This window comes from Mustela nivalis, assembly GCF_964662115.1.
Source record: "Mustela nivalis genome assembly, chromosome: 14".
Classification (NCBI taxonomy): domain Eukaryota; kingdom Metazoa; phylum Chordata; class Mammalia; order Carnivora; family Mustelidae; genus Mustela; species Mustela nivalis.
This window is the reverse complement of record NC_139033.1, coordinates 19,680,889-19,706,896: the sequence shown is the minus strand read 5'-3', so window position 1 is coordinate 19,706,896 and position 26,008 is coordinate 19,680,889. Positions and strand designations below refer to the sequence as shown.

The window sequence follows — 26,008 nt, the reverse complement described above, 5'->3', positions numbered from 1 at the left end:
AGCGGGTTAACACGTGTTACTGAGCCTCAAACAGGAGGGCTGTTCTGGCCCTGCTACTGCACAGACGAGCCTGGAGCACTCTAGGCCGTGTGATCCTCGCGGATGAGGTCACTGGACCCGTCAGATCCCGGAGACAGAAAGCAGGTGGTGGGCGCAAAGAACTGGAAAGTCACTGCTTCATTGGCAGACTTTGGGTTTCATAGGACAAAGGAGTTCTGGAGATGGTAGAGACAGCTGCGCGGCATCGTGAATGTACTTAGGGACACTGAACTGCATGCATAAAATGATTGGGTGGCAAATCTTATGTGATGTGTGTCTTACTACAGTAAAAGAAATGGAGGGAATGAGATTTCTGCAGGAGGCTGTGACAAGCTCTGATTCATCCCTACGATACGGACAGCCACTCACATAGGCAGGGCTGTCAGTGTGATCAGGAAAGCCCCGAGAAGGCTCTAATCTCTCCGATCTTGGGGTTCTGGGAGTCAGGAGTGAAGGCTTTTAAGGCGAATTGTAAGCAGCTGGAGTTTTAAAGGTGTGCCCCAAGAGCCTCAGAACACAGCCTCTAGTTCAAATCCTTCCAGGAAATCTTGGTTCAATTACCAGCTGACCAGGATCCTAACAGTGGTCACACATGACAATAATATACTTTACAGAATTACTCTAGGGAAGTCATTAAATAAAAAGCAGCAAAAAACACAAATCCTTCAGAGGAAAGGGTTTGATTTCCACATCATATTATTTAAAATGTTGAGTTTTCAACAAATTTATGTGATCTATAAAGAGACAGAAAAAAACGGCCTCCATGCAGAGGAAAGTGAGCATCAAACAGTCATTTAGGGTCCCAGAGGCTGTGCTCACAAGACAGAGGTCTGAGATCAGTTATTATAATTATGTTCAAATAACTGAAGGAAACCACGTCTACATAGCTCACAGAAACCATGAAAGCAAGGAACACGTTATAAACAAAGAGATGAAAATCATTAAAAAAAAGAGAACCGGATGGAAATTCTGGAATTGAAGAATATAATAACTGAAGTGAAGACATTCCCTAGAGGGACTCAACAGACTGTTAGACGCAGCTGAAGAAAGAATTGGCAAATGTGAGGATGGGTCGTTTGAGACTGTACTGTCTACAGAGCAGAAAGAGAAAAACGAACAGAGTCTCAGAGATCTGTGGCCGGCTACCATGCATCCCAAGGAAGACACGACCTGGTAAGAGTCCAAGAGCTGGGGACTGGTGTGCCTTCAGAGCCCTCAGTCGCATCAACTCACTGCCCAGGAAAGGCTTCCCAGTGTGGACATTCATGGCAAGAAGGAGCGAAAGAGCCAACGCCACACTTGCCTCGTGGAGTGTTAAACAGTTTTCATTCAGTGAAAGATTTTTTAAGTCTTTACTTTGGATGGTTACCTAGAGTGAAAAAGGCAGAAGGAATATTTGAAGAAACAAAGTCCATAACTTCCCAAATCTGATTTAATCTACATACCGAAAAGTCCAATCTATAATTAAGATAAACTCAATGTGATCACACCTGGACGTACCATAGGCAAACTGTCAAAATCCAAAGTCCGAGAGAGAATCTTAAAAGCAGGAAAACAATTCATTACATAGAAAGGGTCCGCAAGTGTATGAATGACGTCCTGTCTGAAATCATGGAGGCTAAACTGCTGTGGGATGTCACGTCGGGGGTTGGGGGAGAGAATGTCAAGTGAGAACTCTGTACCCAGCAACACCGTCCTTCACAAATGAGGGAGAAATGAGATAGTCTGAAACACACAAAAATAGAGAATTTGCCACCAGCAGACTTGTCTTGTAAGAATACTAAAGCTATGTTTCAGGCTGCAATAGCAGCACACTACCTGTGAACTTGAATCCACGGTAAAAACAAGCAGCACCGCTGAATGGAACTACAGAGGTGGACATAAATGGGAGTCCGAGTGTATTTTTGCTTGCTTGTACCTTGTTTCTTCTGATTAAAAGACAACTCCAGAGGCAGTCAGCTTTCCTACCTGCTGGGAGCCTCTATTGGTCTACACCAGGCACGCTGACCCTGCAGCAAGACTAGGGTCTGAAGCAGTAACATTTGGTATGGGGCCGCAGGCTTTCCCTGGACAGTGCCAGGCTCTCCTGAGTGGATCCTGGCCTTACACTGTCCCCCAAAATGCAGTACCGACATGTCCTACAATAAAGATGAACCCTGAAAACATGCTAAGTGAAAGATGCCAGACACAAAAGACCAGATACAGGTTTTTTCACGTATGAGCCTGTTTACGTGCAAGGTACCGGATAGGCAGAGTCAGAGAGCAAACTGACCCCTGGTTGCCCAGGGCTGGGGAGAGACGGGATTGAGAATGGCTGCTAATGGGTAGGAGGGTTATTTTTGGGGTGAGGAAAATGTTCCCAAATTAGATAGCGGTAATGACTGCACAACTCTGTCAATATACTGAAAACTTCTAAATTTATACTTTGAAGTTGTGAATTTTATTTCACGTGACTTATAGCTTATAGAGCCTTTTTTTTTTTTTAAGTTTCACCTCAAAGAATGATTTTTTAAAATAGCCAATGGAAGGCTGATCGGAAGCTGTATTCAGAAACACAGAACGCCCAGAGAGTGACGTCAGACGGGTCCAGTGCGGACCCTGCTTTTGCTCTTGGCACACAGGAAGCCCTAAGGAACCAAGTGACCAGGCAGGTGTTGTCAGCCTACACCAGTTTAGAAAATAAAGACTTAAGAACTCAGAGAAGCCCCCTCCCCATCACTGCTGGGTTTGCAGAACAGAAACAGGATGTGAGACACAGTCCAAGCTGGTAGGGCAGGATTTTCCAGTCTGGATGGGTCCCGCGGTGTTGAACTGGTAAGGACAGAAGGCGGGCATTCGGAGCAGGGTAGAACTTGCCTTCCCTCACACCCATCTCCTCCCTTGCTCCAAACTGCAAAGGGCCCTCAGTCCCTCTTCTCTTCAGAAACTAAAACTCCGTTCAGATGGTACTTCTGGAGTCACAAGAGACAGTTCCAGTCTGTTCTCATCGTTCAGTGTCACGGGACTCCAGGAGCGCTACCAGGATTATTTCTTATTTTCCAGGTTAAAAATACTAAAAATGTAAAATTTTCTTTTTCTTGATAGCTAATGAGATCTCTGTACACTTTCTGTATGTTACAAAAATATCTGTTTTCTGTAGAACATGGCGGAGCACATGTTGGCCTTGCCTGTCTTCATGTGCACAATTAAATTTTAAGCTTCCCCACTGGAAGGGCCCCTCCAACTTCCATACTGAGGGCCTCAGAGAGGGTGAGACATCTGCCCAAGGTCACGGAGCACCTGGATTCCAGGCTGGAAAAAAGACCCCATTTCCTGACTCTGATTCAGTTCACATCTGCAGCACTAAGCGGCTACCACTCCAAGCTGACCGAAAAGTCATTCTTCCTACGATGGAAAACATGGTCCCCAGGTTTCCTCTTAAACTCGCTCAGGTGCTGTTTTCCTTAAAACTGTAAAATGGCACATTTTTTGATGACTGAGAGGCAGCTCGGGCTCATTGTCATCCCTGCTGCAAGGGCTGAAGTCATAGGGAAGAGGAAAGCCAAGCTGAGCACCATCTTCTCACTGAGGCCGTCTCCACGGCTGTCTTTCCAGCTCCGGGCAGCGTTTAGGGGCTTGAACCCCGCGCGAGGTCCCTGCATGCTCAGAGAGGACAGGGAGGGCTGACTCATCTCTGTTTCCTTCACTTGAAGACTGAAGCCTCACACACATTTGTGCTTCTGACAGTTTCGTGGGGAGGCGCATACACCATTTTTAATCTCCAGCCGCCTGGGAGAGAGGTCTTATCCCTTCGCGGAGTCAGGCAGCTCAAATCCTGGGGGTGCGATTGCGGGTTCATGGTCTCTCTTTGCCACAGCGTCCGACTCGATTGCCCCCGGCTCGTCTCCCTCTTCAGGTGGTTTTCACAGAAACGGGAATCGAAGGGCAAGTTCTTTAGTTCTCAAGGTCTACTCTCTTTCGTCATTTCCTTAAAAAACTGGCTTTTTTTTTTTTTAAAAAGCATTCTTCCTTCTTATGCATTTTAAGCAAGGTAGTCTTTGCTCTGAAATAGCACAGAAGTTGGCCATACATGCCTGTGAACACAGTCACCATGGGGAAACCAGCAAGATTCATGCAAGACCAAAAAAAAAAGAGGAGAATCGGGGTCTAGCATCTGGTATGAGGCTTGGGGTGTCAGCTGGAGCCTGGAGCTCACCCGCTCTGGGGCTGGTCCAGCGCCCGGGCCGGCTCGTGAGAGCCCTTGTAGGGACATCTGACCGAGACCTGAGCCGTGTGTGAGGATGTGTACTTGCATACCTCCAACATGCATGCTTTAAGAAAGAATTGGAACCACACTGCTTGGTATGTTTTTCTTTATGGTTTGAATAGGGATAGAACCACATAGCTCAAAATTCAAAAGGTTTTCAGTAAAAAGTCTCCCAGCCACCCAGCCCCCTCCCTACAGGAACCAGTGATTTCAGCTGTCTGTGCCCTTCAAAGCCATGTGAAGGCATTGTATGTGAACTCTATCCACAGTCTTTTTCTAAACACACAGTAATACACGCTCTACACTGGCCCTCTCTGTGCTTTTTTTCACTTATCTGAAAACATTCCTTCTCTGGATGCTTGTGGTCTTGTGGAGGAGGCATCCCCAGCTGTCAGAGGCCCCTGAGTGAGGAAGGGTAAGTCACTGGGCCCACAGGCACGTGACGGGGTGTCGTCAGACTCACCCCGCAAGGCCACGGGAGCCAGGCATTAAGGTAGATTCCTTACCAGCTGAAGTTTGTTTAGTAACCGAGTCACTTCTAAGATGCCTCCCAAACCCGATGCAGCCACCGATCTGTAATTACCCTCGAGTGAAAGCAGCAAACTAGCACCGCTCCTGCCTGGGGTACCAGCCCCAGAGCAGGCCTGGTTGTTCTAGACCAGTATTGCTCCTGCACGCAAGTCTTCACTCAGTTGAGGAATTAAACCTCTATTAACTGGTTTTAAAATAAAATTCTAGAGTTTTAATTAAATCAAAACAGGAGCACAGGAGGAGAGGGAGCATGAAGTCATAAGCCGGGTCCCATGCCCAGGTCTGCGGGTTAGATCGGAGGCCGAACCGCAGCATCACGCGCCCCTACCCCACGCCGGGTGTCACTGCGAAGCGCTGTGGTCACTTTCAGACCCAAGGAGGCGGTGTCCCGACGACTATCTGCACGCAGGCGGGGGACAGGCGACCCGGAAGGGTCCCCAACCATGTGGGCCGTCCGTGCGGGAAGCAGCCTGTGACCCCACTTCCCACGGCGCCGCGGTCCGCGCCGGTGCTGGAGACCCGGGGCTCGCCCGAAGGCGCGCGCGGAAGCGGCTGGTGTCCGCGTCGCAGACGCGCTCCTGCACTGGGCCTCACGCCAGGCAAAGAACCGGGTCTGTGGTCGTGCCGCGCCGCCCCCAGGTCCCGCAGTCCGGCGGCCCCAGACCCACCTGCGGAGTAACCAGGGTCCCGCGAGGCTCCTGCGTCGCCGGCGGGTCCGTGCGCGCGGGGCGGCTCTGGGCGGCGGGGGAGCCCAGCCCAGAAGAGGCCCCGAAACCGCGCGGGCGGGAGGACCCGCCGCAGGGAGCCGGGGCGCGTGGTACCTGCCGGAGCGCCGGCGTCGGTCGGTGCCACGCGCCCAGGGAAGGCAGCCGGCGGGTCTCTCCCCGCCGCCCCCGCGGGTCACCCCTGCTGTCTCCCCGCAGCTCCGGCGGGTCACCGCGGAGTCTCCCGCACACAGCCCGGGGAGGGGGCGGCCGCACCGCTGCGGCCGGGCTTGGGGACGGGCGGTCCCCGCAGGCCGCAGGACCGGCCGCTGAGAGGCTGTAGGAAGCAGCGCGCGGGTAGGCTCCCGCACACCCGCTCCGCTCCTGATCGCGGCACTGACCAACGAGGACTTGCTTTACCTAAAAAATGCCCTCCAGGTCTAGACGCCTCAGTTACCCTGAAACTGCTGTCACCTTGAGGGGTCCGGGAGGGTCCTGGACACTGAGCCTCATTCGGACCCGGCTCCCGCTGACCAGGGCCCGAGGCCGAAGCCCCAGGGTCCCTAGGGTCGTTTCCCGGAGGGACGTGCCGTCTTGGGTAAAAGACACTTTGTCCTCTGGCGCACGACAAGCGCAGACTTAAGCTGACGCACCCCTGCCTCCCTGGTTATCCACCCCGTTCCCCCTGCGGCGCCCCCGAGCTCTCTCTGCGGGGCACCTCCCGGCCCAGCGTTAGGGACCCGGTGTCCTAGGCCAGCACCGCACCCCCCCCCCACCAACCGAGACTCCCCACGGTGACCAGTGAGGCCCCGCCCCCACCACACCCCGGAGGCCCCGCCTCCAGGCCCCTCAGGTGAGAGCAAAGGGGGAAGCCATCAGAAAGATGTTCAGGGAAAACATTCACCAAAATATTTAGTTGTCAAAAATGTTAAATTTTCACCAGAGGAAGCACCTTCCCAGGATGAAATGTAATTAAGCCAACAGAAATGCTGTCTTAGAGGGGCGCCTGGGTGGCTTAGTCGGTGAAGCCTCTGCCTTCAGCTCAGGTCAGGATCCCAGGGTCCTGAGTTCCAGCCCTGCTCAATTTAGTGTGATCCTTAGGGCGCAGCATGGAGCAAAGCCACAAGGCCCAGCCCAGAGCTGTGACTCCTGCATAAGCCAAGAGAGCCCAGGGAGCCAAGCACTCCGGGCCCACCTGTCGCCAGTGAAGCCAGGCTCTCTGGGGCTGGACCTCCCCAACGTGTGTGCCTGAGCCAGCAGCATCACTGCCACCTGGGAACGGCTGCAGATGCGTGACCTCAGGCCCCAGGCTTAAGAAGGGAGTCACTAGACTCCCAGTGACTCAGGCACACATCAGTCTGGAAAGCAGGGCTGTACCCATCCCAGGGGCATCTCGCCAGTCACTGCTAGGGGCTGCTGTTTAGGGTTGGTGCCTTGAACAAACCCTTACTGAATGCCAGGTGTGCGTGGTACCTGGTGCCAGGGCCGAGGGCCTTCATGGGGCTGACAGCTGTTTGAGAGCCCAGTGCTGGGCAGTGATCACACATGTGGATTTGTAGTTACAAACTGAGAAATGCACACAAGGAAACTATAGGACGCAGGCCCTGATTCGAACTGTGTGTCTAAGGAAAAGAAACACCCAGGTGAAGAGAGGCACGGAGCGGCTTGGCCGCAGCACAGATGGAAGGAGCACAGGCAGCCCCAGACGCCACAGATCTCAGACGCCTGTCTGTACAGTGATGCAGCCGTAGCAGGCCGCTGGGGACAGGGCCAAAGAGCAGGAGTGCGTGCGTCTGCCCCAGAGAAAATGGTGGAAGACTTCCATTCACAAAATGATCCGGAAGCAAAGGCTGTTATTCTCATGTGGCATTTGTTGGAGCGTGGGACCTGCCGTGGGATGACTTCCTGAGCTGATGTGTTGGAACAGTTTAAAATCAGGCCACAGACCTGTGAGTCAGATGGGGTGTAGCCGACAGCAGAGCCTGGCCCCTTCCTGGGCCCCATCCACCTACCCCAACCTGCAGGGATGATGGCCTGCCGGCAGCCACAGGACGGCTCAGGGGAATATCCCTGTGAGGGCGCTGGGGACGGAGAACCCAATGCCCCTGGGTCACCTCAGTGAGCACGTGTGTGTGCTACAGGTCACACGTGTGCTCCTCTGCTCACACACATGATCTGTGTCTATGGACCCAGCCCTGCGTAACAGAGATGTGGGGCAGGGCTGTGAGTGGAAGACACAGAGATCTAGGGACAGGGTCCATGGTTTCTGTCCGGCAGGGACTTCCAGTATGGTCGAGCAGGCGTGGTCAGTGCCATGCCTTCTGTGCAAGCTCTCTTTAACCCTAACCGCCGTCCAGGAGTGTCGCTGGTCCCATTTTAAAGGCCAGGAGACTGAGACCTGGAAGGATTTGGTCCCTGACCACAGTCACAAGAGGAGTGAACAGAAGAACTGGGGCTGATGCCAGAGAGAATACAGAAAAGAGCTACCGAGCTCCAGCGGTAAGCTGAGGACTCCACGGCGGAAGCCAAGCCCCGGGACACCCCACTGGGAGCAGACTCCCCAGGTAGGAAGCGGTGCCTGAGCCCACCAGGCTGAAGAAGGGCTGCCGGCAGGTGTGAACCGTGAGGGCGGGTCTGGCTGCTCCGGAGCTGAGGGTCACGGTGCAGGAGACCTGGCAGCTTTGAGAGGTGGAGCTGGCAGGCTGGAGGCACGCAGGAGGTGAAGGCCAGGTTTCTCACCTGTCCCTGCCTCCATGGGACTTATTGGACGCGGAAATCCACTCCAGTGGAAGCCCCTTAAGGAAGCGAGGTGACATCCTAGTATGACCTCAAGAGTTACAAAACGGGGCCGTTTCCAGGGACGGGGATGGGCTGAGGTGGGATGCGGTCTGGACCAGTGATGTCTCACCCACAGAGATGGGAGAGCAGAGTCAGGAGGCACTAGGCCCTGCAGGGGCAAATTCCCAGCTGTCCCTTTCTGGCTCTGTGCCTCTGGATAATTTAAACTTCTCTGAGCATATTTCCTCCTTCAAAAAAAAAAGGGACAAAAACACATTTTTCATAGGGTTTTTGTGAGACTCAAATATATGTGCATGCTGAGCGAGTGCGGTCCCAAGCAGAGGGGCCGCTGCTCACCAGAGTGCCTGGAGACACGCATCACACATGGGCGTTCACAGGGCTGTGGTCTCAGTCCTTCTCAAAGACCAAAACTTGCCAACACAGTAAGGCAGCCCTTTCGCTGTGCACCCGTAGTCATACCACTCAAGGGGCATCTGCTGAGGGACATGTCCAGGTGTGCCAGGGAGCAGGGGAGTTGTCATGATACTCTGCTCACAGCCCCAAAGAGGAGGACGTGGGAGAGCTGGTCAGGTTCACCCCGTCCCTGCCGTCTCCGCAGCACAAGTCGGAACCCACAGGGCCGCCTGGGAGAGGGGTTCTCACAGGTACGTGCTGGACGCTGAGGGAGTCGCACAGCCCTCAGCCAGTGTCCAGGAGGTGCGGGGCCGGGGGTGCAGGGTAGAGGAGATGACTTCCGAGTGCGGCCGGGCAGGCAGGTGGTGTCTGTTTTCCAGAGGTGGAGTCAGGGAATGACATGAAAGACATCGGAAGCAACTGAGGGTTTAAGACCTGGTTTTGCCACTTAAAGGCGGGCCCTTGGTCAGGTGACCTGACAGGCTGGGCGAGTCCCGGGGGTCCTCTTCTCCCCAGCCCGTGCAAATGCTGGCAGAAAGCTGCACACAGCCGGTGCTCCAGGAAAGGGGACCGTAACCGCGAGACCTCACTGTAGCTCAACACAGGTCACACTGCCTGGACTCTCCTCCGGGTGGTGACTGAGTGGCAGCTGCTCCCACCGGGCTAGTGGAGGCTCCCAGGGCTGGGAGGGAGCCCAGAGACTACGTGCCTCCCAGAAACACAATCAAGGCCAAGTGTGGGGCATCCACGGTGGCACAGCCCTGGGCCACTCTCCAGGCCGTGCTGTGACTAGTCCTCTGCTGCCTGGGCTGAGGAGAGGCATCACTGACCGACAAGCCATGGGGCCACGCCCCGGGGAGACTGCTCCCAGCCTGTGTGGTGGAGAGGCAGGGCCGGAGACGCCAAGCTCGTGGGGAGAAGGGATCCTGGGGCAGCTCATCTCCTGAGGACTGGACGGTCCTCAACACGCCATTTCCTGCAGGAGGGTCTCCCAGACCTGCAGAGACCCTCCGTCACCTTCTAGTCCACGGAAGCATGTTCCGAGGAGCCCAGGCTCTGTGCCCCTAACCCTGCATGTGTACAGCGGCCCATGGGCCCAAGGGGACCAGAACCCAGAGGCGGGGCGCCACCTCCTCCTTTACGTGAGGGACCATCACACAGACACAGAAGTTTGTTTTGTCCCACAGCAACACCCCATTATCATCACAGACCAGGGAGGGAAGTGAGGTCAGGACCCGTGGGTGGGGAGCCGGTAGCTCGGGCCCCCATGCCATGGAAAACAGGATACAGACATGACGATCGTCTCCGAAGCCCTCCAGCATGGCCCTCACAAGTCTCCCTCCCGCAACCCCTACCCAGGGCCCTCGGGGTCCTTCCGCGAAGCACGTGTCCCCAGAAAGAGGCCTCTTGTCTGTCCCTGCCCTGTCTCAGAAGCAAAGGTGCCAAGAGAGCTCTGCCTTGTAGGCGGGCCGGCGCCTGAGCTGCCTTCAGGCAAGCGGGCTGATGGGAGAAAACGGAGAACAGACTCGCGGCTCTCCGGCTCTCCGTGGGACGGCCCTGGGTGGGGGCTGCGAGGTGACGGTAGCACCTGCGGGTGTGTGAGCGAGCCCGGGGCGGGGGGGGGGGGGTGTGCGAGGCGGCAGACGTCCCAGGGCACGGGCGGTCTGACGCTGGCCCGCACAGGTCCACACCCGCAAGCTGCAGGCGGCCTATGAGGCCTTCGCTCCGGCCATGAAGCTCAGACATTCTCGCGGGGGCGAGATCTCCCTTTCTCAAGGGAGAGCCTTCGCACCAGTTGCCCTGCGACCCGTCGAGCAGCCCCCAGGCCCACCTGTGCTCATCTGGAGTCTCAGCTTCTCCCAGGACGCCAGGCCGGCCAGAGGGGCCCGCAGAAGCTGGTGTGGACTAAAGGAAATCCAAGGAAGACAGCAGTGGAACCACAGAGCCACGGGGCGGAGGGTAAGAGCCCCTGACACACCAGCGGTGGGGCCTTAAATTCTACAAGACAAAGAAGCTCTTCTGATTTATTGTGTTAATCAATAAACCCTTAATAAGTTGTGGTTCAAGGCTTTCAGAATTCCCAAATGGTCAGACCTCCTACAGCCACTTCAACTAAACCCCGTGGAGTCTGGGGCTAGAGCCGAGAACAGCCTCACTGGGTGGGGGTTAAACCAAACCGGAGCCGGCCACCCAGGGACACGCACGCAGCCTGGGGCGCCATCTACACAGGTCAGTGTCCCTTGTGGACACGAGGCTAACCCGTGACATCACGTCCGAGAACCAGCACCATCCCCTTCAGTGACAGAGACCCTGACAGTGGCTACACCAGGGGTGGATGCTGACCACACAGGACGTGAGGAACCTTCCTGGGTCTGGGAGTGCTCCGTCCATGACCTCTTCACCTGGTGTGCAGACAGACACGCACCAGCTCGTCAAGCTGCCCGTGATGAGGGTGTGCTCCTGTCCCACGGGAGAGAGGCCACCACGTGAACGAGGTCCGCAACAGCCTCCTGGAACAGCCGCTCTCTCGGCCTTGAGCCGGGCGAGGGTAGGACCGGGCGGGTTGGAAGAAGCTTGACTCGGGAGGAGACAAACCAGGGATTTAACAGCTGGGCCCTGCTTGTGGCCCGGGGTGGTTTTCAAACTCTGTAAGCAACAAAACTTTTTTTCCTTCCCCCAAGTGAAATGCAACACACTCCCTGCAAAATACAGAGCCGACACTCTGGCTGGGGGTGAGGAGGGGAGCCTGCTGGCGAGCTCCTGCCCGGAGCCCCAGTGAGGAACGCAGCCTGGGGAAGAGAGAGAGAGGGGTGGTGGGCTGGGCCCCCCCCCGCGCCGTGCTTGAGGCCTGTAATCAAACACCGAGGAAGTCGGCACACACCGCACGGCAGAAAGAGCAACATGGACTTTTCAGTCCATTTCCTTCTGACTTCCAAAGTTTCTCTTGTTTTGTTCGGCTCATCCTTCCCCTGCTCCTGTCTGCTCTGTCCCCCGCGGCACTCACAGGGAATGAACAAGGCCGCTGACCCCTCTCAGAGGTGCCCTGGAAATAATCCCATCGGTGAGTCAAGCTTTGCTCACCTTCCTCAAAAAGTAGTTCTTTTCTAAAGCACCCTAATAGCTTCTGACCTAGTAGCTCCTGGGAAAATGGAGTTGTTCCTTACCTGAATTTGACTCAGCCAGCATTTACTGGGTACCTCCTGTATGCAAAACACCGCTCTTCACACTGTAGGTGCCAAGGGTTTCCTTGAACCATGCTATTGAGAAATGCAGCTAGTGTTCTGAGCTGACTTCCCAGTCTAGCACAGCGGAGAGCCCCCAGACTAGAAAAGTGCAGGCAATGAGGGGAGAAGGTGCTCTGACTTATCTCAGAGGAATCATGGCCAACTTCAACATTGCTGATGCTGGGAAACAGACAGGAACGGTTCCTGGAGGCTGACATCATGAGGGCCCTTGCTGGGCGAGCAGGCCGGCTGGGAGGCAGGGGAAACCTCTGGGCTCCAGGAAATGTGAAGCAGGGTTTGGTGACACTATGGACACTATGGACACTATGGACACCAGTCTTCTCACTTGCCAGAGCAAACCACTGGACCCTACGTCTCTACCTATCTTACCTATCTTCATCCCCCAGCACAAGCCCTACACCCGGCAGAATGGTTGCTTCATAAGTGAATAAAGGAACGGCGGAGCCCAAGGCAGAATCCGACTTTTAAGGACACCTACCGAATAGAGGATGTCCCTTGAGACCAAGCCACAGAACCCGCTGTGGTGACGTAAGACTAGAACTTTCCCCCACAACACACAGGAGCTGCCTTTAGCAGCGCTAGCTGCAGGCAGCCGAGGGGTCTGTCTCACTGTACTTGGGGCAAGCTAAGGACACCTGCACCAACACCGGCACCAGCACCAACACCGGCACCTGCACCTCGGGACCTGCACCTCGGGACCTGTCCTTGGAGGAGGAACCAGGATCCCTCCTTCCCCAGCGGCCACTGAGAGTTCATGGCCAAGAGCACACACTCTGGAGCCAGACTGCTCAGGCTCTCTGACCTCGGGCGGCTTCACAGAGCTCCCTGGACCTCAGTGCTCCTCTTGTATAACTGTGATGGTAAGAGAACCCATCTTGCAGGGCCGTGACGGAGGTTAATGACTGAAATTTGCAAGTGCAATGTATTAGAGCAGCGTCTGCAGGTGTACACGCTTATACACTGGGAAGAACGGTTAAATAATCCTAAATATTTCTGAGCACAACCTGTAGACAGAGGCAGCATTCAGCCCGGACCATCTGTATCCCCCCAGCATGACCGGGGCAGCCTCAGAGGAAGGCTGCAGGCTGTGTGTTGGGGCTAAAAAAGGTCACGGTCCCTGCCATTGGTCCCCAGGTTCACAGAAGAGTAGAAATGTGTCCAGAGGAAGGGGTGGGCCAGTCAGCATGTCCACAGCCAGCTGGACAGGTCGGACACCACCCCGATGCTCCCTTTCACCACTGGGGTCATGGCGGCTTCTGTGGCTGCTATGCTAAGCTCCCTGCTTGTCTCTAAAAGTGTGGGAAGCCCCTTTACTGGGAAAGGGTCAGGCTGATTCTAGACATGGTTCACAAACGTGAGAGCCTCTGATGCTGTGAATGGTTCCACCTTCCAATCTTGACCCCCCTTTCCTCAAGGTGGGAGAACTCTAGCTCAGTGCCATGAGTCCCAGGAACGAGCTTGAACTCCTGGCTAGTTGTCCCGGGAGAGTTCATCGGGCTTTCTGCTGCTCCCAGGCCAGGGGTCCACATCAACCCCACTGGCATCCACCAGCCTGCCAACTGCTTCTGGGGTCCCTGGTGAGAGTCTCCTCCAGCAGCAGCCACCCTCAAGTCACCCAACCTGTTTGAACAGATATGCACACGTACAAACCAGAATCTTAAAAGGGTGTAGCTGACACGCACAGGTGAGTCAAGCCTCGTGAGGCGGTTCTCAACGGCCCACGGGAGGAAAGTGCTCAACCACCCCGTGGGGAGGGCCTGGCCCAGGCCCCAGCCCACCAGATGGAGAGACGTGTCCCTGCAGCACCCAGCAGCAGAGAGCCTCAGCCAGACACAGGGTCTGAGGACCCGGGGAAACACGCAGGCATAAATCACTGCTTGGAAAACCTGTTGTCAAGCAGGTCCCATAACTCCATAAAAAGTAAGAACAGTAACACTGCAGGGAAGAGAGAGGCAGCCAGAAACAGATGAGTGGTCCACAAATACAAAAATCTTCAATTCATTGATAACTTGAGGATCGAAGTAAAACCACGGGACAGGGTTCCACTTACCTGACTGGGAAAGAATAAGAAAACACCCAGGGCTAGAGGGCAGGAGGGCAGAGAGAGGACGGACAGACAGGAGACAGGAGGACGGACAGACAGGAGACGGTAGGTAAACTTGTGCAAGAGCCCTTCTGCAGGAAAATTCAGCAACATGTAGTCCAAGTCTTCAGAGCGTGAGCTCCGCCAGCACAGACAGTGCGCTTCTGGGATCCGTCCCGAAAGGCGAGCTCTTCGCATCCTGTACGTAACAAACCTCCACTCTGTGTGTGTTTGTGTAGACGTGTAAGTACAGAGATGTTTTTCACAGCATTGCTTATTATAGAAAACACTGGAGATGAACCCAATAGGATACTGGTTAAATTAATTATGGTTTACACACAAGATAGAACACAGGTAGTAATTTTAAAAAATACGTTCTTTAGCAACACTAACGACATGACAAAACACTTGAAGGGGGACTCAGGCTAGACCGTCACATGCCTGTAGAATAGGACTCTGATTCTACAGAAGACAAAAGGGTGCACCTAGAGGGTCCAGAGGGCAGGCTGCCACACTCAAGAGAGGCTCAGTTTCGGATGGGAGAATTACCCCGTTTTGTGCCTGATGTGGTTTCTAAATTTTCAGCAATGACAGTGTTTCTTAAGAGTACAGAAGAGCCTCCAACATGATTTCAACAAAGCAGCACACTAGTCTAAAACCCTCAGTAGTACCTTGTCCCCAGACACAATGGACATGGCACACCTGGGCTGCACACATGGTCCTCGGTCTCTGCCCTGAGCAGTCACCCTGTGCCAGTGCTGGGAAGGGCCACGAGATGAGCAGGGGCTGGAGGACGGCGTGAGCTCGGCCCAGTGACAGCCTCTGACGGGCTGGGTAGGAGAGGGTCGGCGCCCAGGGCGGATTCTCAGAGAGCATTTCAGGTGGGGGAAAGCCACATAACCAGGGCCAACAGACCACCAGGTTAAGGGAACGTGAGTGAGGCCCAGCCAGAAGGCAGAGGCTCGGAGGGGACACCCTGCGGACAGGGGGTAGCGTGCTCATTCACAGAGCTGGAGACCTGTGTTGACTCCGCCCCTCGTAGACGCCTCCCCTAGCACTAGTCCTCCTGCTAACCCTACAAGGGGCCAAGACTTGCTCCCCTGGGCCTGAGGCATGCTCCCCGAGACCTATGCACAGCCCCTCCTTCCCCACGGCAGTTCTAATGGGAGGAGAGGCAAAAGTCAAGCAAATGGCAGCCCCGGTGCCAGAACTGAGAAGGCAGAGTGCATTCCGCCGGTTTGGGGAGGAGTAGATGACTCACAAGTATTAAAGCAGAAATGTTTGGGGAACGTAAGGGCCTGTGTGATGGGGGAGAACCACCGGGTAAAGACGATGTCCCTGAGGCTTTGGAAGTTAAGTGGCTGTGGCACATGGCCAGAAATTCTGGGAGCAGGAGAGGTGAGTTTCACACCCAATATTCTGAAACGCCACAGAACCCTGAACTGTGGGGACGGACCGTTCCGCCTGTGGGCAGCCTGCGGCCTTCCACACGCTCTTGTAGTCATCACTTCATTCTGTCCTGGGAGGTGAGAGGAACAGGAACAGTGCCCATTTTACAGATAGAATAACAGAGGCTCTGAAGGGTCAAATAACTTTCCTGAAGGCTCCAAAGAGTAGGAGGCGGCAGACCTGGCTGCACTCAGCCCCCAGCACCATTTTCGCCACCTGAAAACCCCGGTGTTCTGGTGCTTCACTGAACATGAACAGAGACCTCATTGTCATCAAGTTTTGCTTCCTGTATTTTGACAACAGCAGCTGCAGTAAAGGCTCCTGGCAGAAATGGGTTCATGGTAGCAAATATTAATTTTTAAGGGGGCCAGTGGGAGGCTGTGTACGGAGGGAAGAGCCAAGTGGACTCTCGGAACAAACAAGGCAAGTCCCAGCACCCAAAATGGTGTGTGTCTGTGTGTGTTGAACCAGCCAGCTCAGCAGGGCCCACCCAGGGTGGTGTGGCTCTCCTAGGGGTGCCCCAAAGTTCAACCAAAACTCCAGCTCTGCCCTCACCTCCAGGGGAACAGTCAATACATCTGAACCTGAGCCCAAGCACCCTTCTTCACTGGGGAGCTAGAGGGGTAGGGTAGTCTGGGGCAGCCCACGGGCCAGCCAGGACATCCACAGCCCCCCACTGCCCTCCTGGAGGGGACGCAAAGGCTCTTCCCCTCCCTCTCCCAGCAGCCTGCATGGGAGGCCACCAGCCCAGAATGGGGCATAAGCCCTGCTGCGGGCCCAGCCTCCAGAGGGACCCTTCTAGACAGATGGTCTGGAGCTTGTTGTCATCAGACAGCCGCAAGGTGCATGTGGCTTTGGAGTACTAGGAATGTGGCTTGTGTGACTCAGGAAAAGTGCTTAATGTCAGCCAATCTACACTTAGAATCAAAGGGCCACTGGAGGGGCAGCAGGAGGGCCCCTTGCTGTAAGTGCTCTGTGTGTCCACTGTGCTTGCTGGAAATGGCAGGAATGCACACCCAACAAGGCGTGTGACCACGTCCCCAGTATAAAAACAGACCCTCCTGGGACACTCTACATTGTTTCCTACAACTGCCTGTGACGTCATGATGATTTCAACAAGTTAAAAAGACCCACCACATGTGCTCAGTGCCTATGAGAGCCGTCAAGGAACTCTGATCAGCCACGTGCCCAGCCCAGCTGAAGACACCAACAATTGTCTGGAGCTCCCACTCATGCCTGTGGTTCTTTCCTCCCCAAACTCACAGCCGACACATGCGATGCGGGAGGGCGGGGGCACTCTCGGGCTGCAGAGGGGATGAGTCCTGGGCAAGGGTCACAGAATTAGCGTAGGGAGAAGGCTGTGAGGAGGAGTTCATAGAAAGACCTTCTCCCCAAGATGGGAATGAAATCCAACTCACTGGTTCATTGCGGAGAAACCGGCCCCGGTCCTCGGAGGCCCTGTAAACCCCTTACCAAAGGAACCCTACGGCCCTTGACCCGCAGAGTAGGCCTGCGCAGGGGGTAGCTCGACTCAGCTCCTTAGGCACAATCGCCCCGCACGGAGTGGGGGCTCTGAGCCCACCCTCCGGCCCAGCCCCCTCCAAGCCCTCAGGCTGCTCCGCCTCGTCTTCAGGAGGCGGGAGGCACAGAGAAAGGGCGAGAGGGCCGACTCCCAGGCAGCAGCAGCGAACGGCCCGAGGAGCCCCCTCCTCCGGGACCCTGAACAACTACAACCAAGACCCTCGCAGACAAAAGCGTCAGCCTCTAAGAAGCCGCCCCCGCAAAGGGCAGAAGCGCCAGATCCTATCAGCCAATTAGCCGAACGCGCACAGACACCGCAAGTTGGGGCACGCTCGGGCCGGGGCGCGGGCAGCGGGAGGGGCCGCCGGCCGGGCGCGCCGGGAGAGCCTGGGCCTGGGGCGCGCCGGCGGGGCTGGGGGTCCCAGCCGGCTGCCGCTCACCCCTCGCGGGTTCCGAGGCTCCTCCGCGGCGAAGGAGGAGGCGCGGCCCGGCCCTCCCCCCGGCCCGGGCCCCCCAGGATCCCCAACGGCCCCGCTCGGAGCAGCCCGCGGGTCGCCCCGGAAACGCCGCCCCTCCACCGTGCGGCGCGCCGGGTCGTCTCCCGCCCGTGGAACAAAAGAGCCGCTCCCGCGGGGGTCCGGAGCCCGCGCGGCCCTCCCAGCGCCGGGCTCCAGCGGCACCCATCGTGCCGCCGGGCTTTGTGTCCGTGCGGGGACGGGAAGGGCGGCGGGACCCCAGCGCATCCCGCCGCGGCGCCCGCGCTCCAAAGTTGCCGCCAGCCCGCGTACCCCCTGCAGCTCCCAGCCGCCCCCCGCGGGGCGCCCATTCATTCGCGGGGGTGCAGAGCGCCGGCGCCGGCTCACCTTGCTCTTGACTTCCACCGCGCTGCAGTCGTAGAAGCGCAGGGTCTGAGACTTGTGGAAACTCCGGTTCATGGTTCCGGCCCCGCGCAGCCTCGCCTTCGCCCCGGCTCCTCGCTCCGGGGGCTGCAGGAGGACGCTGGGGGCGGCGCCCCCCGCCCCGGCCCGGGCCCCGGCCCAGGCCCCGACCCAGCCAGAAGCCGCGCTCGCTCGGCCGCCCCGCCGCTCCGAGTGCGGCGGCCCGAGCTGGGCTGGCCGCGCGCCTCGGGACTCCAGGGGCCGCGCGCGGGAGGAGCTGGGGACGCCGCGCGCGCCGCCCCGAGGACCCGCCCCCAGTCTCCGCCCCGCGCCCCGAGGACCCGCCCCACGAGCCCCAAGGACCCAGGTCCCGCCCCGCGTCCCAAGGACCGGCCGCCCAACCCCCCCCATTCCACGCCCCCCAGGACCCGCCCCCAAAGCTCCAAGGGACCCTGTCCCTCCCGCGCCTAGAGGACCCGCCCCCGAGGACCTGCTCCACGAGTCCTAAGAACCCACGTCCCGCCACGCGCCCCGAGGACCCGCCCCCGAGGGCCCGGCCCCCCCCAATCTCCGCCCCGAGCCCTAAGGACCCGCCCCACGAGTCTCAGGGACCCGGTCCTGCCCCGCGCCTCAAGGACCCGCCCCCCCATCCCCGCCCCATTCCCCGAGGACCCGCCTCCCGAGTCCGGAGGACCCTGGTCCCGCCCCGCGCCCCGCCCCCGAAGCGGCTGAGGCCCCGTGGGGTACGCGCTCCGGTCTGCGCGGTCCCGAGCAGGGGAAAGCAGCCTGGACCAACCCCGGGCGTCTCACTCCCCCCCGGGTGTTGAAAACTTCTCTCTCCTGCTCGCCTCCGCCCTGATTTTGTTCACCTGCCCGGAGCGGCCGGGGCCGGAGGCTGACTTGGGCGGATCGTTGCTGTTTTCTTGGATGATGCGGGAGCCAGTGTAGGCTTGACGGACTCCTTCGGGCCACCCTCCGTGCCCGCCGCCGGACGGTAGATGGTCCCCGACGAAGGTTCTGCGGAGAGGCGAACGGCTCGGGCGCGCTTCCGCACAGGTAGGATGCGGAGCCCGTCGGAAGCACCTCTAGGCCGAGCTGATGCCCAGGGAAGCCTTCCGCAAGGCCGCTGGAAAGAGTGTCTCCGGAGAAAGATGGGGTCGGTTGTCAGCAACGTCACGGAGAACCTCTTTCCTAGAGGGTTCTGAAACTCCTTCAGGAATTTGGGATGAAGCTAAGAAGACAGGACCATTAGGTACCTAAAAGTATTACAAAGTTTACTGTAAGTACGTTATATAATCGTAAAGTTGTTACACATTCATTGTAAGAGATCTGGAGAATACCAAGATTGAAAGACAAACGTTAGTCACCTATAATCATACTAGTCAGCAATCAATTCTGTTAAACTTTCGGTATATATCTCTCTGTTCCGTTTTCTGTGTATATATTCATATATTTTACAAAATTGTGATCATGCTCTTTAACCAGTTCTGTGACCTGCTGTTTTCATCTCTTGTTATTTAAGGAACATATTCATTGAGTGTTCTCAAGAAATACGGTTTTTAAGAGCTGCATGTATGGACTTTTAATCATTCCATTTTGGATAAACAAGATATTTCTGATGTTTGGCTTTTATAAAATATTGTGTTTCTTGAATTCACTTATTTCTAATTATTTCATTAGCACTGACGCCAAAAAATGGAATTGCTATGCCATGGAGCACACACAGCCTTTAACATGACATTAACATGACAGATTGCCAAACCATGACACTCTGAATCTGATTTTTACTTCATTTCATTAAATATCCTGTTACATACCTGCCCGGGACTACAACCACAGAGACACACAGTTACAGCCCTGCCCATAGGAGGAACACCAGTCTGGCCAGAGGGCCAGACATATAGACCAAATTCCAAATTAAGGCGGAAATGCCAAGACATTTCCACAGAAAGTCAGTAAAAAAGCCATTCCAGACCAAAGGTTTAGGATGTCCTCTGGTCTGAAAGCTCCAAAAGACGTGGTATAGTGGTTTATTATCAATGCAAATTTTAATAAATTTTAAGGAGAATTTCTTTTAAAGATTTTATTTCTTTATTTGACAGATAGAGATCACAAGCAGGCAGAGAGGCAGGCAGAGAGAGAGAGGAGGAAGCAGGCTCCCCTCCCGGCTGAGTAGGGAGCCCGATGCAGGGCTCCATCCCAGGACCCTGAGATCATGACCTGAGCTGAAGGCAGTGGCTTTAATCCACTGAGCCACCCAGGTGCCCCTCAAGTAGAATTTTTTTTTAAATGTCAGAGAGATACACACTGTGCACAGAGGTGCTGACTTTCTTTCAAAGAGAAGTCCCCTAAACCACACGGAGGTCTGTGGCTGTTGCCCGTCGCTGAGAACAGTCATGTAGTGGGAGAGCCCCCAGGGTTTATTAAGAAGCAGGGACAAGGGGCTGATGGAGGTGAACAGCATGGTAGTTAATGGGGCAGGTTAGGGCACCACTGGCCAGCTCAGGGCTTGGAGATGGGGAGAAGGGAGGGTGGGAAGCTACAAAATTCTGTCCTTGGTGGAAGTGAGACCATTGCCCTCATGCCTGGGGCCCAGTGCAGGCCAAGGCCCAGCGCTTGTTACTAATACCCCACTCAGACCCACTGAAGCGGCATCTGCACCTGAAAAAGCACCCTCCCCACCATGGTCTGTGGGTGCCCCTACTTTGTAGTCTTCTACAAACTTGACTGGGATGATCAGCAGGAGGACATGCATGTGGAAGGAGCCCGAGTCTCCAGGTTGAACCTGAAGGTGATTCTTTGGGTTGGGTGTAGACAAAGCCAAGTGGCCAGGCCAGGTCTGCAGGCACCCCCACCCCTCCCCCCTCAGCTGTGCAGCGGGGTCTGAAGAACTTGTCAAGTGGCCGCTGCCTTTAATACTTTCATGCTATAGCAGGTTTGGCGTCGGTCTCACGGGTGGTGTAGGCTGTGGTGTTTGGGTTAGAAAGAGACGAAGCAGAGCAATTACCAACGAGGCAGCGGCGGCTCTGTGCCCGTCCCTGAGCGGTGGAGCTGATGCACGGCCGAGGCTGGTGAAGACACAGCCTCGCACTCCTCCAAGCCCCGTCCGCATCCCCAGAAGCACCCCCCACCCTGCTACAGACACCTCCCCTTGGGCTGTCAGCATGTTGTGCAGCTGTGTCCCAGGAGGTCCAGACACACGCAGTGTGTGGCCTGGTGTCCACTCCAGAGGCAGCTCCTGGTCAGAGTAGCCCAGCCCGAGGCTGAAGGAGACCTGTCCATAGGTGAGCCGGGGGCACCTCTTGGGGTGGAGTCTCAGGGTGGGGGGGTTGCCGTTCCCATAGCCTTTTGCACTCTGCAGTGCCTGTCCTGAGTATGCATCTCTGCAGTGACTAACCTACTAATGAGGCAGCTCACTGCAGGTTCCCAGCTTTGCCAAAGGGTCCTGTCTGGCTCTTGACCAGGACATTCAGCCATGGCTTCATCGGCAGTGGTGACCCCCTAGGACGCTGACATTCCGAACTTCTGACTGTAGACTGGGCGTGATCCTCGTCGGGGGACTTGAGGTCTGGGATTCTCAGTTCCCTCCTCTGTGGAGAGAAAGGGCAGATAACGTCTACAAGTGTCCAGAATGGCTCCCGGAGCACACACCTGCTGGGGAAAAGAGCAGAGGGTGCAGGTGTCTGCCTCTGACAGCTCAGCCTCGGTGATTCAAACACACCAGCCATTCCGTTCCTTTCCTTTGGCAGACGTTGGTTGAGGAGAGTCCTGGTGCTGCTTTGGACTAGGTGAGAGTCTGTGCTTGAGCGCAGAAGGGGCAGGCGAGGGTCCGCAAGCTCTCCCGACCCAGCCACACATCTCCTCCCTTCCCGAGTTCTCCCCCTGTTGTGCTAGGCAGCGGCTCCTTCCTCTTCCTTCCCGCGGGCTCTCCCAGTCTGTTCGCGGTGTTTCGCAGACCTGCTGTCTTAGGTTGGAGTAACTCAGCTGTGTAGAGGACTTAAAGCCTTGAGTGGAATTATGGTAAGGATCCAGCAGGGTCTCCTAGGACCTGAGGTGGGATGTGGCTGCGTTTCCTGGGGGGGGGGGGTGGCTGGAACCAGAACCTTCCTTGTAGGTGACGCATGGGTTAAGAATACCTGGGTTGTTTGCGGCTCCGACCACTCATCGTGTGTGCAGCTGGACGCTTGCCTCCCGCTCTGCCTCAGTGTCCTCATTTGTGAAGTGAAGGCTGTATAATAGTGGTACTTGCCCACCCAAGGTTGTTAGGAGGCTTGAATGTGTGGAGCAGTCAGCACTCTGAGCAGCCCCCTTGCAGCCAGAGGGACCTGCAGGCGTGTCGTTACTCCTGCCGCCCGACTCTTTCTTCAGCGGGAAGGTAAGGAGGGGCACTGGAACGAGGGAGAAGAGAGTGGACAGAGGTTTCTGCAACCCACGGGCGGTCCTACGTGGCAGGCTGAGGTCGGGTGTGTGATTGAGGGAACAGGGGCAGGAGAAGAGCAGCTCCCAACCGGCGTGTAACTCTGCGCAGACCAGGAGGACACAGCCCTCGGCTACGTCCCGGCTGTGAGGACAGGGAGAAGCAGCCCCTCCTCCACCCCAGGTCCCGCAGAAATGGAGAGGAGCCAGCCGGCCAAGCCTGCAAGGGCTAGATGAGTAAGTCCTGAGAGATCCGTACCACAGGGCGTCTCCAGGTAATGATGCTGGGCTGCAAAGCTAAAGTTTTCTAACAGGATGACTCTTGTGTTGAGAGTTCTACCACGCACACAATGATGAAGGTGACGGTGCCGGTGAAGATGAACAGGGCAGGAGGGCGCTTCTGGAGGTGATGGGTGTGTTAATGGGATAGACTGTGCTGACGGTTCCACAGGTAGAACCCACCTCCAACCTCATCAGTGCATACATTAACTATCTACAGGTTTTCTTTAATGTCAGTTATACCTTCATAAAGTGGTTTCAAAAGATAAAATAGGAGAGAATGTAGTCAAAACACTGAGCACATTTCCGGTCACAGTAAATACACAAATAATTACAAGTATTGTCAAACCTCAGCTGCGGACTGGGAGTTGGTCCCATAGGTGGCCTCCATGGCCAGCTGCTCCCTCCAGCCTTGGCTCCCTCCAGCCTTGGCTCCGTGCAGCCGCTGCGACAACTGCGTGCCGCCCAGACAGAGGGGGAGGCCCAGGTGTGGCTCCCTTCTGTCGGGCGTGGCTGGCTCTCAGCAGGTGGGGAAGGTCACAGACACCGTGACACCTTCTTTTGGATACTTGCTATCTTCCCCCCATATTCGTCACTCAGGTCTCTAACCTGCAGCTCACTTCCGTGGGAACCTGGTTTAAGATTGCTGCAGAGGCTTCAAAGTGTGTAGATTCATCTTGCCTTTGTTCACTGTCCTTGGGTCTGAGATAACGGCGGGAAAACTCAACCTGGTGCGAAATGAACAATGCTGAACGTCAGGTGTGCTCTGCCCCCGGCGGCCCGAACTTCAGAGAAATGGCCAGCTGCACACCTCATTTCATGCACAAGCTGACTTATGTAAGGACTCGCGTAAAAGGAAAATGTGCTGAAAGTTCATTACTGAACTTTGGCCTTAGAGAAGACACTTTGGGATAAAAGTTCCCAAGAAAATGTTTTTGGTTCTTTTTTTAGAGAGCGTAAATGCACAGTATGTTTCATGGGTCGAGTTCCTTCCTTCTCAGCGAAGGTGAGATGAGCAGACGGCGTAGCTCACATCCCAGCTGCATCTCCATCTCCACTGTCGGGGTGTGTTGGGGGGACCCCGGAGGGCTGAAAAGCTGGGAGCCAGTTATAGTCTTTGGTCGGGGGTCTCCCCTGGGGCTTTGGGCCCAGCAAGACCAGAGGTGGGTGAGACGGGAGGTGGGAAGGTGGGGCTGTGTGAGGACACAGTTTGCCTTGACCTAACGTTGACCTGACGTGGTAGACGGGGGTGCAGGGAGGACAGAGGGCCAGAGAAGGCACGGCTGGGCCTGAGAGGAAGGCTGACAGTCGTGGGCTGGGGCAGCAGGGTCAGGGCTAGGAGTTAGGGTCAGGGTCAGGGGTTAGGGTTAGGGTTAGTGGTTAGGGAATAGGGTACGGTTAGGGGTTGTGTGAAGGTACCGTGGGTGGACGGGTTGGCTGGCTTGGGTTTTCATTCAGGACACTCGTGTGCCACCTCCATTCCAGTCTTCCAATGACAGGACTTCTTTATGCATTGCTGGCTGAGTCTTCTGGTGTTGGGTTGGTGTCCTCAGTCCTCTGTTTTTCTGACCTAGGCTTAGGGCCTGGTTAGTGCCAGAGCCATGACTAATGTTAGGGTTAGCCCAGAAGCTTGGAATGTCCTATCTGCCAGCAGTGTGGCAACCTCCCCAGAGGGCCACGGTTTGAGGGCGACGATTAAGGCAAAGTTCAGGTTTAGATTTGTGTTGGGAGTGGGGGAGGAATATGTGAGCTGGCTTGTTTTTTTAAATATTTAAATTGTGTTTTATCTAAATTCAATTAATTAACATAATGTATATTATGAGTTTCAGAGGTAGATGAATGCGTATTCATCAGTTATGTATAACACCCAGAGCTTGTTACATCACATGCCCTCCTTAATGCCTGCCCTTCAGTTACCCCATTCCCCCATCCCCCTCCCCTCTAGCAACCCTCAGCTTGTTTCCTAGAGTTAACAGTCTCTTACGATTTCTCTCCTCTCTGATTTTATTTTGTTTTATTTTTCCTTCTCTTCCCCTATGATCCTGTTTTGTTTCTAAATTCCTCATATCAGTGAGATCATATGATATTGTCTTTCTCTGATTTCTCTTGATGATCACAGCTTTGTAATAGAGCTTGAAGTCCAGAATTGTGATGCCGCCAACTTTGGTTTTCTTTCTCAGCATTCCTGTGGCAATTTAGGGTCTTTTCTGGTTACATACAATTTTAGGATTATTTGTTCCATCTCTGTGAAAAATGTTGATGGTATTTTGATAGGGATTGCATTGAATATGTAGAATGCTCTGGGTAGTATAGACATTTTATCAATATTTATTCTTCCAGTCCATGAGCATGGAACATTTTTCCATTTCTTTGTTCCTTCCTCAATTTCTTTCATAAGTGTTCTATAGTTTTCAGGGTACAGATCCTTTACCTCTTTGGTTAGTTTATTCCTTGGGATCTTATGGTTGGGGGTATAATTGTAAATGGGACCAATTCCTTAATTTCTCTTTCTTCTGTCTTATTGCTAGTAAATAAAAATGCAACTGATTTCTGTGTATTGATTTTATATCCTGCCACATTGCTGAATTCCTGTATAAGTTATAGCAATTTTTGGGTGGAGTCTTTTGGGTTTTCCATATAGAGTATCATGTCATCTGTGAAGAGTGGTAGTTTGACTTCTTTGCCAATTTTGAATCCTTTTATTTCTTTTTGTTGTCTGATTGCTGAGGCTAAGACTTCTAGTACTATGTTGAACAGCAGTGGCAATAGTGGATGTCCCTGTAGTGTTCCTGACCTTAGGGGAAAAGCTCTCTGTTTTCCCCCACTGAGAATGTTATTCACTGTGGGCTTTTCATATATGGTTTTTTTGATATTGAGGTATGTGTCCTCTATCCCTACACTGTGGAAAGTTTTAATTAAGAAAGGATGGTGTAGGGTCGCCTGGGTGGCTCAGTGGGTTAAGCCTCTGCCTTCGGCTCAGGTCATGATCTCAGGGTCCTAGGATCGAGCCCTGCATCGGGCTCTCTGCTGAGTGGGGAGTCTGCTTCCCCCTGCCCCCGCCTGCCTCTCTGCCTACTTGTGATCTCTCTCTCTCTCTCTCTGTCAAATAAATAAATAAAATCTTTAAAAAAAAAAAAAAGAAAGGATGCTGTATTATTCAAGTGCTTTTTCTGCCTCAATTGAGAGGACCATGCGGTTCTTGTCTTTTATTAATATGATGTGTCACATTGATTGATTTGCAGATGTTGAACCACTCTTGCAGCACAATGTGGCGAATATTCCTTTTAATGTATTGTTGGATCCTATTAGTTAGTATCTGGGTAAGAATTTTTGCATCCGTGTTCAACAGGGATATTGGTCTGTAATTCTCCTTTTTGGTGGAGTCTTTGGTTTTGGGATCAAGGTAATGCTGGCAGCATAGAAAG

General features: G+C 55.0%; 1 protein-coding gene across 1 annotated transcript in view; it reads right to left on the bottom strand.

Moving 5' to 3' along the window:
* Nucleotides 1-18,149, bottom strand: part of PARD6G (par-6 family cell polarity regulator gamma) — a 78,562-nt gene extending 60,413 nt beyond the window's left edge. Inside the window, exon 1 of the mRNA XM_082700005.1 lies at nt 17,874-18,149. Coding sequence (XP_082556131.1) covers nt 17,874-17,945 — 72 coding nt within the window. The 5' untranslated portion in view covers nt 17,946-18,149. The remainder of the gene's footprint in view (nt 1-17,873) is intronic.
* Nucleotides 18,150-26,008: the final 7,859 nt, after the last annotated feature.